We start from the raw sequence: 14,726 nt of genomic DNA on the forward strand, positions 1-14,726 counted from the left end.
TGGATATCTGCTGCTGACATAACACAGTTATACAATAGTTAAAGACTTCGATTGTTTAGCGATGACACACATCTTTACAACCAAGACTTTTATTCCAGCTCACTACTAAAATTACCCTTTTAACTGTGTCAAAATATTAATTATAGTCAACAACATACATTATATAATAATAAAAAAGATTAAATATAGAAAACAATACAATGCTGAGTGAGTTCTTACGATATTTGAGCTCTCTGATCAATCAGTCCGACTGTCCGAGTTTTCAAAGAGCATGGATAAAAGCTTGCTAAGACACATTTTTGCTGACACATCTTTCCGTTTGATCTCAGGGCGTCCGGTTTGATCCAGAGATCCCCCAGACCCTGCGGCTGGAGTTCGCCAAGGCCAACACCAAGATGGCCAAGAACAAGCTGGTTGGCACCCCCAACCCACCTCCCTCCCAGCAGAGCCCGGGGCCACAGTTTATTAGCAGAGACCCATGTGAGTACTCCGACCATTTGTCGTCTCAGTTTTTGTGTGTTGCTGCTTCCTTTGGCCATTAGTTGCTCTCATACGAGGTGACTGGACAGCTGTTTCCCTTCAGGATTATTTGTCACTAGTGGAGGAGTGTTTGTGCTTCAGCTGTGGCTATACAAGTTTTGATAAATGGAGACTGACTTGGCTGCTAATCACTTGAAAGTCTCATTGAAACATTGTCGTCATGTGGAAACAGATGGCATTTCTCTTAGTAATATGTAACCAGAGTTAGAACTTCCTTAACTCTTCGTGCTAAATGTTTCTTTGTAGTCAGATTCTTCGCCATGTTAGGTTAACTTGACTGGAGTTCTCCCCTTAAACGACACATGCCCTTTGTTAGATTAATGATTCATAAACAGTTCATGTCCTATGTTACCCATTGCTCTGATTATTTGGACTCAAGGCCTTTGGGTATTAGGCATGTATGAAATCTGCTAATGCAGCTCTGCACTCTCTTTTTCCATTAAGTTTAATATTTTTCTCAGGCGTTAAGGATTCTGCAAGAATCAGCCATTGATAGTTGAACATAGGCCAGCTGTGGTTGTACATTCCTCCTAAATGACCAAACCACTCTTATCTTGGATCTTCTTTTCGCCAGAGAAAGGGTGTGTACTCAGGGTGGAAAATGGAAGGAAACGATTAATGAAACCATGACGTAATCACCAGGAGAGAAATTGCTGTCATTTCCTGATAAGAGATGTTTAAATCAGCCAGTTTTTCTGATCATGCCATGATTAACACTCCCTGAGAGCGCAAGGAAAAATCCTCCTTAAGACTGTACGGCTATGTGATTGTTCTCCATTGAGCTGCTGTTTGTTCTGATTGAGCATTTTAAATGTACACCTACTCTGTACCACTCTGCACTGTCACCTATCTCTTCACTCAGCACTACGCTCTGTTTTTTCCTCAGTCACTTTATATTCGAACCAGTGAGTAAATCATCATATCTGGGATGGTTTCCTCTCATTTTTTCCTGAATTAAGTCAGCTTTACTGATTTTAGGGGAGTATAATTGACTGCCTGGTAATCCCAGCCCCCTTAGTGAGTGTTACTACGCCTGTTAAGCTTTCCATTCTCACACGGGACGTATGCAGTTTACAATAATAACAGGGACAGATTAACCACTGGAAACTGTTTTTGAAGCAATGTGTCCTTGATTTCAGACAGACATACACAAATGTAGGCTTTTTATTTTTAATCTTTTACTTTTTCAAATAACAACTGGAAAAACTGTGGCTAATAGCGTTGAGCCAAATACTCAGATTAAACAAGTATCCAGTACAGATAACGTATATGAGTACTACATCAGTAAAATGTGTCAATGTCTGTATTCCTGATGAAGGGCAAGCCTCACATGGGTACCTGTGTTCAATCTCTTTTGATCAAAAATTACCTGAATCTCAATTCTGAGATTGCTGAATATATATAGTTTAATAATAAATATAGCATCTCCTGATCTACCCAAATCAATTTCAGGCTTAAAATAACTTCTGATTAGATCCCACCCACTTTAAATTTAAACCCCACCCACGTCCGGTCTAAACTCATCCCTCGTAGCTAACTAGCCAATCAAGCTAACAGTAGTTGTTTGAAAATGCCATCTCTGGCTGACTTAAAGAATGGGGTAAAAGGACTTGATGCTACATACTATCTTCCTACAAGACACTGGGCTCAGTAAATGCTGAGGTTGTAGTTACATGTCTCAAGCAAAATAGTCAGCATCCTCATCAGTTCATACGCCAATTAGAAGACATCAGTGTAGAAGGCTAAATTAAAAGAATACTTAACCCACAAAATGACCATTTTTATATAGATTACTCATGTAGTTAAGGTAAATTTGTCAAGAAAACTTGATTTTTCTCGCATGCTTCCACGGTGAACGGAGAATCCAAAAAACGCAAACCTTCTTAATGAACCCAAGTCACTTGGGCTCATGTTTATCAAAGCAAAACTATGTCAAAACATCCATTTTCAAACACTCACACAGCTCGTGCAGTATAATTCAAGTCTCATTTATCAAGCATTTGAGACTGTTTGTACTGATGTGTTTTAAATCGTAATGTTTTAGCAAAAATGCATGTATTTGAGAAGTACTGCATGTGACTGGATACATGAGATTTGGATTATACTGCACCAGTTTTGTGAGAGTTTGTAAACGGATGTTTTGGTATAGTTTTGTTGTCGTTAAATGTGGTTACTGTTTACTTCAATTCATGGGGAATGGTTTTTTTTTTTTTGGATTCTCCGTTCACTGTGGAGGCATGCAAGAAAAACAAGTTTTCTTAACAGATTCAAGATACAATCAGTGTGTAATTGATATACAAGTAGGCATTTTGCAGGTGAAATATTCCTTTAGGAATGGTGGTGTTCTTGTATTGCAGCATAGAGCTAGACCGTCACAATATTTTAAGTATGATAGGAAAACCAGGTTATTTAGTTCTACCATAAAGCTGTTTAGCTGCTGAGATTACAGACTTTTTCATATTTCAAACTGTATGTTTTCACTTAAAGTGACAAGAGAAAATGCTTTTAGGATGAGGAATAACCGATATGTTTGGATGTTTGACAAACAGAAGGTTGTCTCTGGTGTTATTGGCTGGGGTTGCTGGAGTGTAGTCTTACACATATCCAATAAAAAGCAGTACAGAGCTGCCAGGAATGCCTAAACTCTAAAAGCATGGTTATTAGTGCAGGTCATTAGCTAGCAGATTGACATGCAAACAACTGTACCTTGATTTGAGCAGATAAAAAATTTCACCTTTGTGTTTTCGGTTTTGGAAATGTTAAAAAAGAAAATACACCATCCTCCAAACCCGATAACAATCTGCCAAGTTTTATCGCTCTTACTACAGCCCAATGCACTCTGCTTTGGCATGTTGAGAAATCAAAGGCTTGACAGGCCTGTCATGCCTAGTTAAGGTTGCTAAGCAACGATTGGACAATCCCTGTTTGAGGGTTTAGCAAACGGTCAGTTGGTTTAAACAAATAAACGAGAGGAAGCTACTTCAGATAATTCACCTTTAGTGCACCTCCACGACCACCCACACCACTGCCACCTCCACCCTGTCTCTGTAGCCACCCACCCATCCACTGGCCACTCTCCTCACTCCACTCCTCCTCTTCTTCTTTCCACAGATGAGCTCACAGTGCCTGCTCTATATCCCAGCAGCCCAGATGTGTGGGCGTCATACCCACTGTACCCGGCGGAGCTGTCGCCGGCCCTCCCACCCGCTTTCACCTACCCCTCCTCGCTCCACGCTCAGGTAACCTGCAAACCCACCCCTCCTCCCCCCACCATTAACACCACCACCATCACCACCATCACCACCACCACCTCGACCACTGCCCTTCACCTCTTCCCGAGCCCACCGCACAAACAGCTGCTGCCATCAGCCCTGAAATCACTCTCTGCTCCGTGCCACAGATGCACCTCAGAGCTCACACCACCCGGTCTCTGTCATTTGTAGATTTACAGATTTACTGATCAGCTCTTATCCCTACGTCCCTAATCAAAGGGGTCCTCCTATTTTTCTTACAGTTAGGCAATTTCATACTTGCAGTTTGAAGTTCTGTTGAATCCTCGGCTCATTTCAGTGATGTCTATGGTATCAAGTAGCAGCTCAAATAAATCTCTTTTCCAAAATATTATTATATTAAAAATATTATCTTATTATTACATTATAGCTTAAACCTGCCGTTTCTGAAATACGGATAGTTGTGTTCATCTGCTCCATAAAAGCAGGAAATGGATCAGGAATTTAATATGTCAGATTTGTTTATCGATAGTGAAATAATTGACTGTATGAATATTTTATTCGCAGTCCATCTTTGCAGATGTGTAATGCTGTTATACACTTCTCTTGAGAGGAACTGCTACCTGATCCCATAGACTTCCAGGAATCGAACTAAACTAAATTAATCTTGCTGTTCACCAAGGAAGGCATCCATGGGTTTTACTGACTTTTAAAGGAAGACTTCACCCACAAAATGATGATTTGTACATCCTGTTAGTCACCCTGTTTTATGTTGAATTTGTGAAGAAAACTTTGTCTTCCTGGCATATATCCACTGTGAACAAAGAATCCAAAAACAGAGAAAAATCTTTGAGTAATTGGAGTAAATGGGGTCCATGTTAAACAACAGCAGAAAAATAGAAAAACATCTGTTTACAAACTCTCATTTATCAAGTCATAAGGTCTGTATTCCCCCAAACACATGCATATTCACTCAAACTTTACTATCTAAAACACATGCTTGGACAAGCGAGTGAGTTTGAATTCTGCTCATGCATTCGGTTAAGCAGAATTCAAATGTCAATGTTTTGACATCATTTTTATTTTTACTCCAATTCAGGAAGAATTTTCTCAGTATTTCGTTCACTGTGAAGGCATGCGAGCAGATTTCTTCACAAATTCAGCGTAACACGTGCTGAGTAATTGATGAGTCACCATTTTGTGGGTAAAGTCTACCTTAAAGTGAAGTGCTCTTAAAGGAAAGACAAAATGTCCCTTGAGAAAAGAGCTATTCCTTTAATTCAGAATAGCACATGCTCAGACAGTACAAGTTGAATGACCAGTTTATGCTGATAGCAACCAGTCACTAGCTTTCCGACCCTCTCTCATACCATGCCACTTTATTTATCTCAATTAGTAGCACTATCTGCACAACTAAAAGCTTCAGCGGCTTGAAAGGTTTGCATCATCATTTGACCATCACCTACTTCATTACTGAAATCCCCCTTTTTCAACCAACCATGATCCAGTTTATTGAGGCCTTCTAATCTGCCCAGCTCCACTGCGAGTTCACATCAGAGTTCATTATTGATCTCATGAAATTCTTCTCATGGAGCCTGTTCGGTGCGGATCTCAGTATAAGACGTACTGGTTCTGATTTTTGTGGATGTTTTTTGAAGCTTGCAATGATTTCTCAGTACTTTGCTGTATTTTAAGCTCAAATTGTTACAGTTTCTGGGTTATTAATGACTTTTATCTCAGCTAGAGAATCCATAGACTATATTACCATATATAATGCAGATGCTAAGGTTATTTCAGTTTAAAGGCCCCTAGCGAAGACACTAAAGCTGAAGCTGAGATGATGTCAGAATTTGAGATGAGCGCGAGATGAATCTGCCGAGCTGGCATTTTTACATGTGCGTCGGGTATGTGAGCACACGCTGACACACACAAAGAGAATCTGGCTTTGTGATTTCAGTAGGGGGTTGTGCGTAATGTTAGCATCTCACAGCCCCTTCTGACCTTGAGTAGATGCTGATGTGAGACATAAAAATATGTATATTACCACATCTTACGGCACACACTCACACGAGGCTAAATGATCAAATCTAATTTATGTTAACATGAGCTCAGCTTTCTGGCTCCCTGGTTAATCAGCTGCTGTCATCTCTTCTAGTGAGAGTACAGTCATGTTATTGGATTGCTAGTTAATTTTAGCAGCTGGACAGTTAGCAAAGCAATAAATCTCATAAAAACAATACGCCTCTCTGTTGTAAATGTCTTGTGCAAAGACAAGCCAATGGCGAAAATCTACTGAATGAGAAAGAATAACTAAAATCTTTTTGAGTTAAAGGGATATTATTGGCAAATATGCTAATTTGTTCTCTTGCCTGGAGTTGGATGAGAACATTCAAAGAACTCTCATGTCTGTGTAGTAAATATGCAGCCACAGCTAGCAGCCGTTAGCTTAGCTTAGCATAAAGACTGAAAAGAGGGCAAACAGTTAACCCTCCTTGAGGTTGCCACAGCAGAAGCTCCCGGAAATGTTATGCTACATAACCACCCTGTGAAAACCACAATTGTTGTCGTACTTTTGAGTAATCAAATGAAATACAATGTATAATATTAATTAGTGATATTCAGAGGTGGTGGTGGGTGGATTTAGTTAGCCTTGGACAGATCCAGACATCTTTGAATTTTTGCTGTTTGCCTGGCATCATCAAGGAAGATTGTTTCCAGTCTTTTGCTAAGCTAAGCTAACCGCCACTGGCTATACACAGAATCATTGTGAAGTCATGCTAACAAGAACAACAGTCACTTCCAGGTAGACAACTGTTAATTGATTTGAATAGCGGAGATATGTAACTGTAACATTTAAAGATGTATAGACTAGTTAAACATGGTTGTCAAACCTATCTGACATTTCTGCCAGTGTTAATTTTGACAGTTTATTTAGATTTAATCTTAGTCTTGAGACGAAAATGCTTATTAATTACTTATTAGTTGCTAGTCACATTTTAGTCTGTGTTTTAGTCAGACACACAGCTGATTATTTTCTGCTGAATTAAACAGCTCATAATTTGCAACAATGGCTGACGCTGCTCTGGTGTGAGTATTTTTGCTGGCTAGAAAACCATCCTGGCACAGACTATTTACTGGAGTTTGCTAGTGGCATTTGAAGATAATTATAAGACGATAATTCAATGTCCAATAGTCCACTATTTACATTTTTGACAAGTCTCGTCTTGCCAACAAAAATGAAGCATAGATTATTATGGTCATGGAAAAAAGGTCGATGAAAAATTTTTGTCATAGTTTTCGTTAACAAAATTAACATCCCTCTGTGGACGGGCTGCAGTAAAACATATTTTAGCCACCAAAGAAATCAATATTAGTTTAAATATACAGCATATTTGGAATATTTTCTTTGCTTTACCTCACACATTAAGTGATGGAGGCAGCTGCAGACAGTCATCTCCCTTGTACTGCACATTAAAATGTCTGTTTTCGTCAATGGAGCCTAGTGGCTTTGAGATGTTGCCTTTAGTGAGGCTTCAGGGCTGTCTGATGGCAAGGTTAAGTCGTGAAAATATTCTAAATAGTGTACACTCATATGGATGTTGATTTTTGTGGGTGTAAGGCCATTTTTTGTGTGGCAAAAATGTAATAAATTGAGGCAGTATTGTTTCATTTTAAATAGCTGACATGACACAGGTTTTCTACCTGCAAGTCATTGCAAGCAAGCATTGTGATTTGGTCTATATATTTGCTATGCAGATGTAACTCTCAGCAAAAGCAAAAAAGCATATTTCTCAAAATCTGAAATTATTCCTTTAAATGTCTTTATTCCTTGAAATAGCGAGATTTAAAAAGCAAACCTTTAGTACAGCAAAAGTACTCTGTAAATTGCGTATTACATTAAAGTTTGCAGAAATATAATTTGTGATATAATTTTTATGTGTGTATGTGTGCGTGTGTGTTAATGTATCTGTGATTACATGTGTTTAGATTCGCTGGCTCCCACCTGCAGATGGAACTCCTCAGGGATGGAAGTCCAGGCAGTTCTGCTGAAGTATGTGTGAGTAACAACACACACATATACACACACAGCCCTACAGTGACCAAAAAGTGTACGTTGTGCCGTGCCATAAAGAAAGCTTCAGTAAATGTTATGACACTTTGTTTAAACAGGCGCAGAGATATTCCTAAACATATGTCAGGAATATCACAGGGTGTTACTCCTCCAGTGCCCTCTTCATGCCCTCAAACCTCACATAGAAAAAACCTCCATTGAGCTCAATGTCGAACTAACCAGCTAATTAGTCACGTTTCTGCTAGTTGACATCAAATGCCGACGCAAAACAGGAAACAAATTAGCCTTTTAGGAGTAAATGTGGGAGTGTTAAGCGGAGTGGGTCACTGAAACCAGAGCCACTCCTTGCACATCGTCATGAGACATGAAAGATGGGATTTAAAGGGGAACTCCATTATTTTCCCCCACTCCGGTCACAAGGTAGAGAGGGTCGACTCTTTCCATTGATGTGATGCTTGATCTCAGGCATCAAAGGCAGCGAGTCAAACAGAATATACAACGAGCTCAGATGCCGACGTTTTAATAAAACAGACAGGGTAGAGCTCAGCAAATATGATTAAAATGCTAATATCAGCTGCTTTGATAGGTAATGTTATTATAACCAGCGGTGAAAGTCACTCAGTACATCCCCTCAAGCACTGTGCTTGAGCACAGCTCTCAGATACTTGTACTTTACTTGAGTATTTCTTTGCTGAACGTCACTGCAACTTACATTTCAGAGGTACTATTTATGTCACTACATTTATTTCACAGCTATAGGCCGTTTCACTGGATTTACATTACTAGGCAACAGCTTGGGTCTGTGTTTACTGGCTGTCAGCTGATGTCATTCACTGCAAAACATTCCAGCAGGAAATAAAAGGGACCCATTCAAAATGTTTATGTTGCCAGGTTTGAAACTGTCGTTACATTCTAGTGCTGAATCTTCTATGTCTACATACACATTGTTCACGTGTTGTGTGAACACAGACACAGAGCAGAAAAAGCATTCTTTTGGAGTTATGCTTCAGACGACCTGACTATTGCAAGTCCAACATTCACTGTCCTTTTAGCTCTGTTGTAACTCTTTGTTTAAAAGATGTTTTAGTTTTTCGGCATTTCTGCTTATCACAGATAGTAATAGCTTGGAAAGAGACAAGAAATGCAGGGGAAAGGGGTTGATATGTAGCAAAGAGCCCAGGCAGCTGCGGTAACGACTCAGCCTAGACATATGATGCACATGCCCAATCAGGTGAACTACTTTGGCACCTCAAGTCTCAGCTAACTTGAATGAAATATCCTGTAGAGTTGGGCTGATGGATGATGCCATATTCCATTGGCGATGGCTGACAGTCATTGACCACTGACCCCAACATTGTGACTTAAAGGTAACGATTTTAATTTATCAACGGTGCTCCAGTTGTTTTTGCGAGTGCAATTGAAGGTGGACACCAGGGTATAAATATTAAGCATTTTAGAGCTGATGAATATGTATTTTAAGGAGTGTCAGACACTTACTTATTGCCAGATGGATGAATAGGTACCTCTTTTTTTTTAGCTTTTAAGTTTGTCACCTACATTGTGATTCTTTGCCACCATCACTGCTCAATATCAGCTCACATCTCCTGGGCTGACAGCTTTTTTTTTTTTTCAGTTCGCAGGTATATTTCACAGTAACATCACTGACTTGTATTTAAAATATAATATATATAATGATAATGAGGTTTCTTTAAGGCATTGGAAAGAAAAATAAGGAAATGCTTAGTGAAAAGGTGAGGATTGACTATGAATGGGCTCAAATGTAAAAAAAAATAATAAACAGTTATTATTATCCAACATACATATGTGTAAAAAGTATAAAAGAGAGTATATGAAAAACTGTAGCCCATAAGGCACCCACCCCCACCTTCAACAACGATATGATCGTCCATAACAATGTTTCACTTTCACTGTGGACATAGTCCTATTGCAATTTGGTAGACATCACCTGCCCTAATATCCTGTCTTTAGCTGCTAATAGTTAGCAAGTTGCTGCCTTTGACTAGCTACCTACTCTGTACGACTTCAAAAAGAACTGGGCAAAAAATGTTGGAGAAAATGGTGTGTTTATTTAGCAAATGAGACAGATTCCACATGATTATTGTACGTACCACATATGACACCTTACTTTAAATTATTAGGATTTGTCATGTCTTTGTAAACATCCCATAACCTTATACTTGTCTTTTTTTCCCCGTGTACTGCTTATCTTTTTTCTTTTCCTTGCTTTTGTTCCTGTACTTGGTGAACATAAAAAATGTAAAAAACAAAAAGTATAAAAAAATAAATACAATAAATGTGGTGAGTGTACACAAAAATAGTACATTTTTAGCAAGGAGAGGCGGAAATTCTCTGTAGAGCTCATTCGGGTAATAATTCTCTGGGGGTTCATCACCCTGTCACGTTACATGGAATTTTTATCCGTCATTAAAGTAAAAATATTGATTACTGCAGCTTTAAATGAGGATCTGAACACTCCTCTCTCCACTGATGATTAAATGATGATGATTCTCTACGATTTCAGAACAAAAATCCACTTTTCACACTGTATTTTTATTCATTAAGATTATGCATACTGAGTAGTTTTTGTGGAGGATCAGAGGGAACTTATTGGTTCCATTTATTGCACTTGTATGTGAGGGAAAGTTTATTATTGTGTGCAGCGCTCGCACATCGCCATAAAAACACACTGAATATTGTCCTATAATAGTGTTGGTACTGTACTGCAGATATTAGGGCGTGTTTGTCATTTTGTCAAACGCTGGCAGGATGAAATACATTTTTTAATTTAAAAACGTTTTTTGGCATTTCCGCATTATGACAAAGCACACAGTGGAGAATTATAAAGACAGAAGGAGACGGAGGATGTGATGCTCCAAAAGGTCGTAAATGTGGAATATGCACCGTGAACTGCTGAGGTACCTGGGTACTGCCGGAAGGGCCTTTTTTATGAGTCTTTATTAAAAAAAATGATGAGCATGGGGCTTTGTTTAAAATAAATTGCAGATGAATTAATTTCAGTGGAGCCGCAGACAGTGCGCAGAGCAGTTGGATTCTAATAAGTGCTTTGATAAGTACATGAGTCAACTGTAACCATGCATGAGCTACACAGCACATGTGCCTCGCTGTGCTGCTTGCAAAAAAACAAAACCACAAAGCACAACAAACCCCCCGCCAGTGTGTGTATCCGTGTTGGCTGACTGTGTCTGTGTGTGTTTGCACTTGGCGCCAGTCGCACTGTCACCAGTAACCTCCCGACAATGTCTCAGGACAGGAAGAAACATGTTCTCCCGACCCCTTAGGGAGTGAGTGGGGAGTGGGTGGGTAGCACGGAGGCTAACATTTATCAAGCTGTTGATTGGTGCTAGTCCTGTGCTGTCCCCTTGTAACCCTGCATCATAGCTGACTTATCTGTTTCCAAAGACGGAGACATGCTGCATGAGGAAAAAAGCTGTTAGAGTAATTTGATGTTGTGGGGATTTCGTCTGTGTTAGGGGGGTAAAGGAGGAAGGGAGTGGAGGAGGGAGGGGCTTCTGAGGAAATAATTACTCCTCTATCAAACCAGGAGGAAGTCATTTGGCCGGTCAGGCTGCCCCAGTGGATATTAGCCCCTCAGTGAAACAACAACATCCCCACATCCGGCTCTCAGTGGAGGGTGAAGTGAAGCTGAGACATCCAGTCAGAATATTGTGATAATTACAGGCCACTGCAGCAGATACACACATATGCAGCACACTCAAATTATGTAGTGTGCAGCGTACATGCCCAAACACAGGGCCCACAGCACGCACACAAACACAAAGATTCAGGTCATCCAAATGTCAAAAAACAGATTATCTCACTTCTGCTGGTATCTTTTCACGCTGATAGATTTAGCCGTCCAGGTTTTGATTTATCTGTCACTGACGTCTCTGCTACCATCCCAACACCACTGAGGTGAAAGGAATTTTGTTGCTGGTTGTCATAGCATTGAGAAATGACACATTAATAAGTCAGCAGTTTCAAGTTACTCTGGAAAACCACAGACCATGCTGTGAAGAGTTTTCTATGAAACAAGTCCTTTGGCAGATTGTCCACGGTGATGTCAGAATTATCCAGAATAATGTGGACACTGTTTCTCTGACGCTGTTGTGTTGTGTTTTAGATGTTATTTTTAAAGGGGACCTATTATGCTCATTTTTAGGTTCATATTTTGTATTTTGGGCTTCTGCTTTAATTTAATAACACTTTATTTTCCTCATGCTGTCTGTGCTGGTCCACCTGTGTTCACCCTCTGTCTGAAATGATCTGTTTTAGTGACTGTCCCCTCCCGAAAAACTCGTCCGCTCTGACTGGTCAGTGTTACAAGGTCTCACGAATCTCAGCATCTCTGCACAGTTTTTGCTCACAGGGATTACTATTACATACAGTTACCTCATTATTTTAAACTTTGGCTCATGTAATATGAACATCAGACATTTTAACTATTAATTCCTTTTAGCTTTATTGTATTGTGGTGGAGGCAGAAATCTCAAAGACAGATAAATAGATAAAAAGATATTGGAAACAAATTTATGCTAAACTATCTACCCACTTAAAAAATTAGACGTACCATTGCATAACACTTCCCAAAACACAGACGCTTCTTGGCATTCACCAACCCTGGGATAATATGTTTTAATAAAACCATTGGAGCAAAGTTCACACTGAGTAACAACTTTTTGGTTAGTAAAAAATGTGAGCACTGACTCTTAAAGGCAAGATGACCCTGTCATTTAAGAGATTGTTCTTCAGTAGAAGGTTTTATTTCCAGTATCCATCAGTGTGGTCCTGTAAAGTAAATTACTTTTTGAGAGAGCATTAAAATCTGCAGTGTAATGGTGATTGTTGATTAATCGCACCGCAAAACATATCTTCTGAGTAAAGACCTTTGCACACCAAATCTGTATTTTTGTACGAATTTTTTTGCTTGTTTAAAAATAAATCTGACCTCACGTTGTGTTTTCAGAACAGATTCGATTGCATTTTTTAAATATCCGTCTGCATGTTTGTCACTACTTTAGACATACTGCCAGCCTCTGTTGAGGATCATTGGATTCAGCAAATTGGTAGTCTTCTTTCTATGACTCCAGTGTTGCTAGCAGCGTATCAAACAGATTTTTTCTTTTTCAGCTTTCTTGTTTCACAGTTTTTGCAATGAATAGAACAATAATATGTATTAAACTCAGCATGCGAGTTTTCAGTGCCTAACAATTTTCTTGGATAACCATCCATCCATTTTCATCCGCGTATCCGGGGCTGGGTCGGGGGTGTGGCAGGCCAAGCAAAGCACCCCAGACATCCCTCTCCCCAGTAACACTTTCCAGTTCCTCCTGGGGGACCCCAAGGTGTTCCCAGACCAGATGAGATATGTAGTCCCTCCAGTGTGTTCTGGGTCTGCCCCCATTCCTCCTACCAGTGGGACGTGCCTGGAACACCTCTAACAGGAGGTGCTCAGGAGGCATCCTGATCAGATGCCTGAGTCACCTCAACTGACCCATTTCGACGTGAAGGTGCAGTGGCTCTACTCTGAGCTCCTCAACCTATATCTAAGTTCTGACTCCAGCCACCCCATGGAGGAAACTCGTTTTGGCCACTTGTATCCGCGATCTCATTCTTTCGGTCACTTCCCAGAGCTCATGACCATAGGTGGGGGTTGGGACATAGATGGACCAGTAAATCGAAATCGTAATTTCCCGCATCACTGCAGAAGCCGCACCAAACCGTCGATCCATCTCACACTCTATTCTGCCTTCCCTCGTGAACAAGACCCTGAGATACTTGAACTCCCTTGCTTGAGGAAGTAACTCTCAACCAACCCTGAGCAGGCAATTCACCAGTTTCTGGCAGAGAACCATGGTCTCAGCTTTGGAGATTTATCAGATAATGCCAGGGGTCGCGTTAACCGGATATTCTCGGTCATTGACCGGATTTTTACAACAATGACCGGAAAATCTGAAGGCCGTCGGTCAGTTTGACCGGTTGCAATTACCACCCCTGCCCACTTGGCGGCGGAGTGCACAGTCAGTGGTTTAAGTGGCTGCTGTTTTCACACTGTCTGCAGAGAAAAAGTCATTCATCTGCTTCATGTTGCGTTGTTGACATAACACCCTGGACACACCGGACGCGGAACCGAAGCGCAGCACCCAGCAGCGGAGGCGGGTTTCAGTCAGTGCCCATGTTAACCTATTTGACTGTCCACACAGGCCGCTGAGCAGAGCAGAGCGCCCGCGGAGGCAGCGCTTCAGTTCGGCGTCTGGTCTATTTTTCACGGGAGCCGCGAGCGCTTCTGTCAAGCTGGATAGAGCAGATCGTACCAAACAGGAAGTCGGACACAGAAAAGACGAGAGAATCCGGCCAATTTTCAAAATAAAATAACAACAGCACGCACTGAGGAATGTGAGGAGAAAATACCGTGTTTATAATTTCAAATAACAGCAATTTACAACAGTGCATAACCGAACACATTTTTCAATACCCTAATCACTTCATTACAATTTTAATTTTGTGTCACCGAGCCTACAGGCATAACTACATAACGCCCTGGACACACTGGACGCGTTAGTGACGCGTTAGCGCCGTCCGGTGTGTCCAGGGCGAAGCCTGATGGCATGGGTGTGTGGATGTCTGTTCATCTTTTCGTTCATGTCCTTATTAATGCACACTTTATAACTTGCTTGTTGGATTAACGAATGAATGAAAACTAAATGTCTTTGAATATCTTTATTATAATTTAAAAACGAAAATTAAAATGACCGGTAAAAATCGATTATGACCGGATTTTTATGACCCTGTCGGTCAAAATGACCTTGCAATGAAAAAGTCTAGCGCAACGTCTGGATAACGCA

The 14,726-nt window shown here is 40.4% G+C and overlaps 1 protein-coding gene across 4 annotated transcripts in view; it reads left to right on the forward strand.

Moving 5' to 3' along the window:
• Positions 1 to 14,726, forward strand: part of LOC117246041 (RNA-binding protein with multiple splicing-like) — a 53,060-nt gene that overhangs the window by 33,185 nt on the left and 5,149 nt on the right. Inside the window, exons 5-7 of one of the 4 annotated variants that reach the window (XM_033609686.2) lie at positions 330 to 480; positions 3,652 to 3,779; positions 7,758 to 7,827. In XM_033609686.2, coding sequence (XP_033465577.1) covers positions 330 to 480; positions 3,652 to 3,779; positions 7,758 to 7,820 — 342 coding nt within the window. In that variant the 3' untranslated portion in view covers positions 7,821 to 7,827. The remainder of the gene's footprint in view (positions 1 to 329; positions 481 to 3,651; positions 3,780 to 7,757; positions 7,828 to 14,726) is intronic. The other 3 variants (XM_033609687.2, XM_033609689.2, XM_033609690.2) reach the window with 3 other exon arrangements.

The sequence above is a fragment of the Epinephelus lanceolatus genome, chromosome 22 (assembly GCF_041903045.1).
Source record: "Epinephelus lanceolatus isolate andai-2023 chromosome 22, ASM4190304v1, whole genome shotgun sequence".
Classification (NCBI taxonomy): Eukaryota; Metazoa; Chordata; class Actinopteri; order Perciformes; family Serranidae; genus Epinephelus; species Epinephelus lanceolatus.